The sequence below is a fragment of the Labrus mixtus genome, unplaced genomic scaffold (genome assembly GCF_963584025.1).
Source record: "Labrus mixtus unplaced genomic scaffold, fLabMix1.1 SCAFFOLD_250, whole genome shotgun sequence".
Taxonomy (NCBI): Eukaryota; Metazoa; Chordata; class Actinopteri; order Labriformes; family Labridae; genus Labrus; species Labrus mixtus.
Genome location: NW_026870307.1, coordinates 7,501 through 19,309, shown reverse-complemented (window position 1 = coordinate 19,309; position 11,809 = coordinate 7,501). Strand labels below are relative to the sequence as shown.

Genomic DNA, 11,809 nt, shown 5'->3' with positions numbered 1-11,809 from the left:
GCCATCGTTCAGGGCGACACTCTGGAGGAGATCTACGATCAGGTGAAGCAGATCATCGAGGAGCAGTCGGGTCCGTTCATCTGGGTTCAGTCTAAGGAGAAGTTATGAGGATCAACGCTCTCGTCTGCTCTACGCTCCTCTCTCTAGATCTGTTTTATTTTGAAAAGAAAAGTCGACTGCAGACGGCTGCCGTCCCCCTAACCCCCCCGACCTCCACCGCCCCTCCTCACGCCCCTCCCCCGATCGACGACACGACACAGCGGCTGACCGGAGCGTCGTTTTCTTTTCTATCTTTGCCTGAATAAGACTCCATGTTGGGTTTCCTGACCAGCAGAGTAAAGCACACAGGAAGTGAGACGACATCACACTCGACACGGTACGGCTCCTTAATGTTTAAGGGAGGAGAACTAAAGAGGAGAAGAAGAAAGACGAAACGTACGATGCAGATTTTATCTATTTTTTTGTTTGTGGGTTTTTTTTCCCCTTTTTTCGTCTTGTAAGGTGAGCGTCGCCGGATGGACGGAGTTTCAGACTCTGCGGAGACACAAAAAGCAGAACTTTGCACGTTTGAGCTTTAACAGCATGTCATTAAATCCCCCGTTTATTTCCCATCAGCCCTTGCGCCTCAGCGTCTGATGTCACAGCTTTTCTTCTTCAGTTCTGCGCTCATTTCATCGTTTGTCTTTCTTTTTTTTTACACTCTTTGATTCTTTTTGCTCCTCGCTGCTGCAGGATGTTTGTCAGGACGCTCTGCAGGGTTCTTGCTCTGCCACTAGGGGGCGCTGTGTGTTTTGATTATGAAATGTTCTGAATTCACCTTTACGATCTCTAATCTTCCTGCTCAAACTAAACGAGGATTCATCTTGGTTTATTTTCTCTCGATGAGTTCTGATTTCATCCTTGAACATTTCACACGTTTAGCTCGACCGCGTTCGACGAGTTCAGACGCTCGACATTAAAAATTCTTCCTTCACTGCAGAAACACGAAGATCTCCTCGAGTCATTTCTGTCTTTGATTATTTAAAAACAAATGAAGAAGAGAATATTTCAGCCTGTTTCTCATGAAGAGCGGGAACTCCAAAGATGGAGAACTCTGCAGACTTTAGCTCTCGTACGAAACGAGAACAATCCCGTCTTCAGGATGTCGTCGTTTTTCAAAATCACGACTTTTCTTTGGTTTCATTTTTGTAACGAGCAGAAAATGTGCTTCATTAAAAACTTTTTTCAGGTCCAAATTCTCAACACTTCACAATATTTCTTAAAATACGACGACTTTATTCTCTAAATATTACGTCTTACCTCAAGAATTATTCAAATTATTACTATTCTTGAATATTTTTCGTAAAACATTACGACTATTTTCCTGAATTATTGTCATTTTTCACACAATATTACGACTTTATCCTGAAATACATTTTTATTCTCGTAATTTGAGGATTTTCTTCCCCAGAATATTTCGACTTTGTCCCGACATATTCTGTGTTTTTTCCTAAAATATTTCTCCTCCGTTCTCCCACGACTTTAATTCTTGTTAAATTTGGAAATTTTTCAGAATATTTAGATTCTTAATGTTCTATTTCTACAACTTCAATCTTTACATCTGAGATGTTTTCTTTCGTTTATTGTGACCTTTAAACTCCGTTATGAATCAAATAAATACACAAACAATAAAATTAAAATGTTTATCTCTAATAAATGTGCAAACAGGTTTGAAGAAAAGTTTGTTCAAATTGATCCAAAATTTAAAAATAAACTGAAATTTCATGAATTTTCTAGAATTTGGATTTTCACTCTCAAATTTCCAGATTTGGCGTCTTCCGCGTGAAGCAGTCTGAAATATTCTCTCCGTCGGCGCCGAGTAACCTCGTCAGACTTTTAAATCATCATCATCAGTGTGTGTTTGGTGTCTGTGTGAGCGGCGCCCTCTACGACGCGAGTTTGAACCCCGTCAGACGCGCTGGGCGGACGTCCGTCAGCGTCGTCAGTGTCTTACCATGAAAACGATGTCGCTGGTGTGATTCTGACCTGGAGACGCCGCCTCCACGCAGACGATTATTGTACAATGAGATTCTGAGATATTTAACCCCTAAACTGCCTATTTTGTTATAAAAAGTCTATATTGAACTTTACTTCAGCACTACGGAGTTCTTTTCTCTGCGTTGTTAATCATATATGAATAGAAAGTATAAAGATATTTGAATATATATTTTTTCTTTTTCTTTGATCACCACCTCCTCTGTCTTTTAATTTTCTTTTTTAAGCATAAATAAAAAACTTAACAACAAAACACGAAGCGGTGCACGCCTCCTTCTTCTTCTACTGTTCTTTGGTCCTCCAGGTGTCGCAGAGACGCCGCTGGTTGTCTAAAAATGTAAAGCAGAAGAAATAAGGAGAAACACTGATTGCAAAATAATGGAATAAAGATGCATACGGAAGCCCTGAGGGGACATGCATCCACACATTGTTTGATACTCGTGATCATAATGAAGAATAAGGGGGCGCTGGTGGCGAGCGTGCACTCCCATGTATGGAGGCTGTGGAAAGGATAAAGGTAAGGGTCGGATGTATGTGCACGATGCGTTCCTGCTTAACTGTCCCTGAAAATGACCTCCAGGAGTGGGGACCCAAATAATAAAAGCCGTTAAAGCACGTTTTCAAAAAGTGAAAAAACAAACACATTTGTCCAGTTTTGGATCCTGAAGTGATCTGCAGGTAATCATCAAACTTTCAGGTTCAAGAAGGATCCTAGGGGGCGTGTGTCACCCATGTCAAGTATATATCAGTGTTTCTTCAACAAACATCATATTTATTTATTTATTCATTTTAATCTTGATTCTCACTTTTTTGTTTCCATGGAGACGACAAAAGAGAAGCAACGCTTTCAGGCAGCTTTTATTCTCCACATGTGGACAGCAGACAGGTGTGACCTTTGACCCTGACCCTACAGGAGTCAGTACAGTAGATGAGCAACAAGGGGGCGACGTGGAGGAATAAATTAAAAACCTCAGAACACAACAACAACAACAACAGCTCGTCAGGTCAAATAAAAGTAGAAGAAATCCACTCTGAAATAACACAAAATAAAAATCCACTCGAGGAGAAAAAAACAAAAAACATAAAAAAAGTCAGTTAGAAAAAGTCGAGTGCGTTTTGAGTTTTTGGTTCGTTTCTTCCTCACTGTGCTTCTGTGACACACACACACACACACACACACACACACACACACACACACACACACACACACACACACACACACACACACACACACACACACACACACACACACACACACACACACACACACACACACACACACACACACACACACACACACACACACACACACACACACAGTATTTACACTCGTATTTATAGACTCTTTAAATTCAGACTATTTAAACTCCGCCTCCTCGTGTCCCGCCCGGACCAATCAGCAGCTGCTGTTCTTGAACTCGCCGTTCTCAGTGATGGACAGTTTGGTGGGGTTGGTGGGTGACAGGCCGTTGCGGAGGTTCGGCGTGCTGTAGCGCTCCTTCACCTGCGCCAGCGCCGACATCAGCCGGGAGTTCGCCGCGTCCAGGGAGCAGATCCGCTTCTCCTGAATGGATGGAGACAAAGGGAAGGGGGCGGGACAGGAAGTCAGACTGAGAAATGCTAAACAAAATGGCGTGTTTGTGACGATCTGACTGTCGGGTAAAAAAACACATCGCAGCGCTTTATCGCCTCCGAGTTTAAGATGAAAAGGAATCCCTTAAAATCTCCAGAAAAGCCTAAAATCTAATCCCATGCTCTGACTGGTCACTTCCTGTCAGCACCTCTGGTCACTTCCTGTCATCACCTGTGAGCTTTCAAGTCTTCCCTGAAATGATTCTCAGTTTCTTGTAGGACTGAATCTCTTTTTAAGGTCGTCGTGTTAAACTCTGATGACATCATTAGCGGTGTGTGAAGGTGAAACTGTCGCTGATTGGTTCGTCGTGTTGCGTCTTTGACCCGACATCAGGAAACACAGAGAGAGTCAGAGGGCAGCAAACACAAAACAGCCCAAAAGAACTGAAATCTACAAATAAACAAACAAACAAACAAAGAGTGAGAGTGAAGCTCTGCTGCAGGGAGTCAAACTGATCTGAAATCAGCTGATCAAACGCCTGAGTGACTGTGGGACCCTCTGACGGGGCTCTCTGCTGGTTCAGGAGGGGGGTGGGGTGGGGTGGGGTGGGGGGGGGCAGGCAAACAGAAATAAAACAGGTGAGAGCGTGACACACCCAAACACCAAAAACACCTGAAACACCTGAAACACCTGAAACCAAGAATCAAGAATCAAGAGCTCCTCCTGCAGGTCAACCTTTTTTAAAAAGCGTGTTTTTTTAATGGACTTTAGTTTGAAAGTCTGAGCGCTGCGTCTAGTTTGTCATGGAGCACTCGGGGGGGGGGGGGGGGGGGGGGGGAAATATCTCTGAATTTAACTTTAATCACATTTTACAACTTTTAGAACTTCATGATTTTAAAAAAGTATCTCAAAAACATCTCGCTGCAATACCACATTTGGCCACCAGGTACAATTGGCTTTAACAGTGGACGCACTTCCTGGGTGCTTGGTGTCGACATCCACTGATGTGTTTCCCTATGAATTCTGGGTAATAAAACTTGAGTATTGTAAATATCTGCTCTGTGATTGGGTGCTCAGGTGTGTCAGCACTCCTTATTAGCAGCGTGTTTTCTAAAAACAGCGTGGTGGTGGTGGGGGGGTGAGGAGGTGAGGAGGGGTTGGGGAGGGCGGGGGGGGTGAGGAGGTGAGGAGGGGTAGGGGCGGGCGGGGGGGGGGGGGGGGGGGGGGGGGGGGGGGTGAGGAGGTGAGGAGGGGTTGGGGAGGGCGGGGGGGGGGGGTTGCCAGGCGGGCTACAGTCACTACTTGCCTGATTGGTTAACCTCACATCCGTTACTGACCTGAAATCAGTGAAGAGTCGATGAGACGAAGAGAAACCAAAGATCTAAAATCTGCTGCTGGTTTCCTCTCTGAGCCACGCCCACATTCAAAATAAACTTTATTTAACGATCCCTGTGGACGGACGACGAGGCCGCTGTGCGCCTAAACACGGCCCGTCACTCCGTCTACAGGAACTCAGAGATACTCTCCAGTGATTGGTTGATTAACTGTGTGCAGAGCTGCTCTGACGTCGGTGTCACCTGAGCGTCGATGATCTTCTGCTTGGCTTCGATCACCGCCTGCATCTCCGCGTGGTCCCTCTTAAGCTCCTCCTCCACCGCCATCAGCCTGCACGCACAAACACACGGTCGTAATGCAACAAAAACATGTGACGCCTGAATTCAATCACCGCTCACTCAGACACAAACAAACAAAGTGGGTGTGTTTGGTGTCATTGCACTTGCAGGCCAGCAGGGGGAGGAGTCTCTGCGTACCTGCAGATGATGCTCTTCATCTGGCTGTCCTTCTCCTCCTGCTGCCTCCTCAGACGCTCCTCGCTGTCCTCCAGGCGGTTCTTGTACTCCTGCAGGAGCTTCTGCATCTGCTGCTCCTGAGTCAGCAGCCGCCGCTCGTACTCCTCCAGACGACGCCCCGACACCCGCAGACGCTCCTTCAGACGGGAGATCTCCAGCTCGTACTTAAGAGGGGGGGCGGAGTCAGAGTGACATCATCATCACTGTGATCACTGAGTACTATTCAACATGTTTTATTTACATCAGACACATTCTTTAAAAATCTGGTAAGTTTAGTTTGAATTTGAAACTATACGGAGTCCCAGGAGGGTCAAAACAAAAAGTCAATTTTTAAATGTCCTGCTATGTTGAATGAGTTTAGACCGCAGTACTCATTTTAACCACGAGGTGTCAGAGCGTTCAGTTTCAGTTTGTTTTGTACCTTCTCCGTGTTCTTGCCCTCCTCTCTGCTCTTCTCTCCTCCCTCCTCCTCCTCCTCCTCGTACTGTCCGTTGTTGAGCACCCAGGCCGCCGTCCTCTCCACTGGCGACATCGCCACCGCCACCGTCTCCACCGGAGACACCACCTGAGCGCCAACCAGTGACATCATCAAACACCTGAGACACTTCATCACAAACACACTTTTTTTCCCCACATAAATATTAGATTCATTGATTGTAGAAATGTCACTTCCTGTCCCGTGTGTTGGTGTAGTACCTGCTGTGCCTGCTTGGTGGCGCTCCTCGTGGGCGGCGCCACGTTCTCCACAGAGGAGGGGGTCTGCTGGCGGTTGGCCTGGCCTGTGGCGGGCGTCGGCTCGGTGTTGGCGCTGCTGCTGCTACGAAGCGACGAGGTTTGAGGGATTGAGCGTGGCGTCCTGGCTCCGCCCCCTGCCCTGCTCTGCTGCTCTACCTTGACAATGTGGGCGGTACCCGCCGTCGTGCTCTGACGGGGGATGGCGACGGCTGTGGCAGCGCCAGGTGGGAGGTCCGGCGGTGCGTGTCGGCGTGGCGTGGAACACTCCTCGCTCTGCGTGCTCCGCCTGCTGCCCAGCTCGTCTAGGCTGCTGTTGGACGCCACGCGGCCTTTGACGCCCACCTGGCTGCCGAAGTCGTCCGAGTTGCTGTGACTGTTGTGGGAGCTCTCGGTGCTCAGGTTCTCCGAGCTGGAGTCGCGGTGCAGCGAGTGGGCGGAGCGTGTGGACAGGCTGTGGGCGGGGTTACTCAGGTGGTAGACCGGGTTCTGGAAGGAGAGCGGCTGCAGGCTGCGCTGCTGGCTGAGCGACGGGTGCAGCGGCCGCCTCACCTGCGGCGCGCTCTGCGGCTGAGCGTCTCTGGGCGGGGCTTTGATCTGGTGGGGCGGTGGCTGGGGGGTGAGAGGGTTGGAGTGGGGAAAGTTAAGAGGGGGGGGCGGGGCGTGTCCAATGGAGGCCTGCGAGCCCACTCTGCTGAGTCGGGGTGGGGCCTCGTGGTGCGGCGGCGGTCCTGGGGGGCCGTGCAGACTCTGAGCGTCCTGCAGGTCCACCATGGAGATGCTGCGTCCGTTGGGTAGCGGGCTGTCCCGCTCCTCGTGGTCTGAGAAGCTGGTGTGGGTGGAGGGATGCTGCTTTGCCAGCAGGGGGCGCTGACCTCGACCGTAACCCTCCATCAGCTCCTGGGACTGCAGGCTGCGGGCGTCGCTGCGGCTGCAGGAAGTGACACATTCATCTTTAAACATCACTGATGTGTGTAAAGCTGCATTATTTAAATGTCCAGCAGGGGGCGACTCTGAGGTCATGTTGCTCCCTCAGTAAACATTTTCAGTTTCTCAATCTCTAGTTTCAAGTTTTAACCACAGCGTGACGTTCATTTAGTACATTTTGGTACCATTTAGGGTCACAGAGACCAGAACGAGGGGGAGGGGTTAGAAAGAGGGGGAGGAGTTAGGGCGGGGCCACCTGTGATTGACAAGTCGCTGCCATGGCGACCTGAATAAATGTTTTGTTCAGCGTTTGGTTGTTCTCACAGACGCTCTGAGGAGATGGATGTTCATGTTTTCAGTGAGAACATTCTGTCACAGGAAGTGACCATATTTGGTCATCGGTCACTCCTTATAATCAAAGACACTGATTTATTCTACAAAGTATAAACCCGGTTCATCATCGGCTTTCTATACCATCAGATTTGTGTAGTCGCCCCCTGCTGAACATTAAAGGGACTGCAGTGTTACTCAGACCAGGTGATGTTGGATCCGGCAGCTGATTGGTTACCTGTCGGCGGGGTCCTCAAAGATCCGCTGTAACCCTGACGACAGGCTGCCGCTGATGTTGTGCGCCGAGTTGTGCTCCTGGAAGCGTCGCAGCTGCTGCTGGACCGGCGTGGGCGCCGCCAGGCAGCGAGAGATGTCTCCCAGAATCCTCGGCAGCGGGCCCAGCTTCGCTACGGTGGCCTGCAGGAAGGAATTTTCACCCTGGGGTCGCCGTGTGTGTGTGTGTGTGTGTGTGTGTGTGTGTGTGTGTGTGTGTGTGTGTGTGTGTGTGTGTGTGTGTGGATGGTTTGAATGGAAGCACCAGGATGCAGTGGTGGAGATGGCGGAGGGAGGAAACCAAGATGGTGGCAACAGAGAGAGTCGGCCAGACAGGAAGTGAACAGGAGGGGGAGAGGAGGGGGGGGGGAGGAAAAATAAACATGAGGGAAACTTAATGGAAACAAAAATCAAACTACAACATGCTGCTACTGCACAGAACCACGTCACACACAGCAGAGCCAAGCTGAAGGACAAGCTCTCACAGGTGAGACAGGTGAGGGGGAGGAGCTCAGGGGGGAGGAGCTGGGGGGAGGAGCTGGGGGGAGGAGCTGGGGGGGGCATGCTGTGAGTTTCAGCCACGCAGCGTTAATGTGGTTAAATGGACTGAGGTGACATTTGATGTTTATTCATGTTACAGCATCAAATACACACACACACACACACACACAGACACACACACACACACAGACACACACACACACACACACACACACACACACACACACACACACAGACACACACACACACACACACACACAGACACACACACACACACACACACACACACACACACACACACACAGACACACACACACACAGACACACACACACAGACACACACACACACACACACACACACACACACACACACACACACACAGACACACACACACACACACAGACACACACACACACACACACACACACACACACACACACACACAGACACACACACACACACACAGACACACACACACAGACACACACACACACACACACACAGACACACACACACACACACAGACACACACACACAGACACACACAGACACACACACACACACACAGACACACACACACAGACACACACACACACACACACACACACACAGACACACACACACACACACACACACACACACACACAGACACACACACACACACACACACACACACAGACACACACACACACACACACACAGACACACACACACAGACACACACACACACACACACACACACACAGACACACACACACACACACAGACACACACACACACACACACACAGACACACAGACACACAGACACACACACACACAGACACACACTAACATACACACACACACACACACACACACACACACACACACACACACACACACACACACACACACACACACACACACACACACACACACCTCTACTTAAAAAGCCTACTCTGGACTCAGGAACTCTTGCTAACTACAGGCCTATATCCAACCTTCCTTTTATCTCGAAGATCCTGGAGAAGGTGGTAGCTAATCAGCTGTGTGACTTTCTCCATGACAACAGTTTATTTGAAGAGTTCCAGTCAGGATTTAGAGTCCACCATAGCACTGAGACTGCACTAGTTAGAGTTACAAACAATCTACTTCTAGCCTCAGACAGGGGACTTCTGTCTGTGCTCGTCTTGTTAGATCTTAGTGCTGCTTTTGACACCATTGACCATCGGATCCTGGACAGACTGGAGCATTTACTTGGAATTACAGGGACTGCTTTAAGTTGGTTTGAATCCTACTTATCAGACCGATCTCAGTTTGTACATGTTAATGATGAGTCCTTTATGCACACTAAAGTTTGCCATGGAGTCCCACAAGGTTCAGTGCTTGGACCAATTCTCTTTACATTATATATGTTTCCTCTGGGAAATATTGTGAGGAAACACTCCATACAGTTTCATTGTTATGCAGATGATACTCAGCTTTATGTATCAATGAAGCCCGATGGTACCAGTCAGTTATGTCAGCTAGAAACATGCCTTAAGGACGTTAGGACCTGGATGACCAGAAATGTTTTGCTCCTTAACTCAGACAAGACTGAAGTTATTGTGCTAGGCCCTAAAAACCTCAGAGAGACTTTTTCTAGTGATTTGACTGTCCTTAATGACATCAGCCTGGCATCTAGCACCACTGTTAGGAATCTAGGAGTTCTATTTGATCAAGATATGTCTTTTAGCTCTCACATCAGTCAAGTTTCAAGAACAGCCTATTTTCACCTTCGTAATATATCCAAGATCAGGAATATCCTGTCGCAAAGTGATGCAGAAAAACTAGTTCATGCATTTGTTACCTCCAGATTGGATTATTGTAACTCTCTTTTGTCAGGGTGCTCTGGCAAATCTCTAAAGACTCTTCAACGGGTCCAGAATGCTGCAGCTCGTGTACTGACCAGAACCAGGAAATGGGACCACATTACTCCTGTCCTGGCTTCTCTGCACTGGCTCCCTATACAGTCTAGAATAGAATTCAAGATCCTTCTTCTCACCTACAAAGCTCTAAATGGCCAGGCACCTCTTACCTGAAGGAGCTACTAGTGCCGTACTGTCCCTCGAGAACATTACGGTCCCAGAATGTTCCAGTCTAGACCTGTGAAGGCTGTTTCGTCATGAGCCGGGGATCCGGCCGAAGATTTCTGCCTTTTAATAAGAACGTTGTTTCTTACCACTGTAACTTTTGATGCTTTGCTAAAGTGCTCATGATGGATAGGCCGGATCTTTGTAACATAACAATAAGTAAGGTCTTTTACCTGCTTTATGTAACATAACAATAAGTAAGGTCTTTTACCTGCTTTTAGTAACATAACAATAAGTAAGGTCTTTTACCTGCTTTATATAACATAACAATGAGTAAGGTCTTTTACCTGCTTTATGTAACGTTAACAATGAGTAAGGTCTTTTACCTGCTTTTTGTAACATAACAATAAGTAAGGTCTTTTACCTGCTTTATGTAACATAACAATGAGTAAGGTCTTTTACCTGCTTTTTGTAACATAACAATAAGTAAGGTCTTTTACCTGCTTTATGTAACATAACAATGAGTAAGGTCTTTTACCTGCTTTATGTAACATAACAATGAGTAAGGTCTTTTACCTGCTTTATGTAACATAACAATGAGTAAGGTCTTTTACCTGCTTTATGTAACATAACAATGAGTAAGGTCTTTTACCTGCTTTATGTAACATAACAATGAGTAAGGTCTTTTACCTGCTTTATGTAACATAACAATAAGTAAGGTCTTTTACCTGCTTTATATAACATAACAATGAGTAAGGTCTTTTACCTGCTTTATGTAACGTTAACAATGAGTAAGGTCTTTTACCTGCTTTTTGTAACATAACAATAAGTAAGGTCTTTTACCTGCTTTATGTAACATAACAATGAGTAAGGTCTTTTACCTGCTTTATGTAACATAACAATGAGTAAGGTCTTTTACCTGCTTTATGTAACATAACAATAAGTAAGGTCTTTTACCTGCTTTATGTAACATAACAATGAGTAAGGTCTTTTACCTGCTTTATGTAACATAACAATGAGTAAGGTCTTTTACCTGCTTTATGTAACATAACAATAAGTAAGGTCTTTTACCTGCTTTATGTAACATAACAATGAGTAAGGTCTTTTACCTGCTTTATGTAACATAACAATGAGTAAGGTCTTTTACCTGCTTTATGTAACATAACAATAAGTAAGGTCTTTTACCTGCTTTATGTAACATAACAATGAGTAAGGTCTTTTACCTGCTTTATGTAACATAACAATGAGTAAGGTCTTTTACCTGCTTTATGTAACATAACAATGAGTAAGGTCTTTTACCTGCTTTATGTAACATAACAATGAGTAAGGTCTTTTACCTGCTTTATGTAACATAACAATGAGTAAGGTCTTTTACCTGCTTTATGTAACATAACAATGAGTAAGGTCTTTTACCTGCTTTTTGTAACATAACAATGAGTAAGGTCTTTTACCTGCTTTATGTAACATAACAATGAGTAAGGTATTTTACCTGCTTTATGTAAAGTGTCTCCAGATAACACTTGTTATGAGTTGAT

At 46.4% G+C, this 11,809-nt stretch overlaps 1 protein-coding gene across 1 annotated transcript in view; it reads right to left on the bottom strand.

The window, feature by feature from the left end:
- Window positions 1–2,877: 2,877 nt before the first annotated feature.
- The window catches only part of LOC132968568 (ras GTPase-activating protein nGAP-like), a gene marked incomplete at its 5' end in the record, with an annotated part of 16,426 nt that continues 7,494 nt past the window's right edge, over window positions 2,878–11,809 (bottom strand). The window contains 6 exons of the mRNA XM_061034232.1: window positions 2,878–3,598; window positions 5,185–5,272; window positions 5,419–5,621; window positions 5,879–6,022; window positions 6,154–7,120; window positions 7,685–7,863. Coding sequence (XP_060890215.1) covers window positions 3,431–3,598; window positions 5,185–5,272; window positions 5,419–5,621; window positions 5,879–6,022; window positions 6,154–7,120; window positions 7,685–7,863 — 1,749 coding nt within the window. The remainder of the gene's footprint in view (window positions 3,599–5,184; window positions 5,273–5,418; window positions 5,622–5,878; window positions 6,023–6,153; window positions 7,121–7,684; window positions 7,864–11,809) is intronic.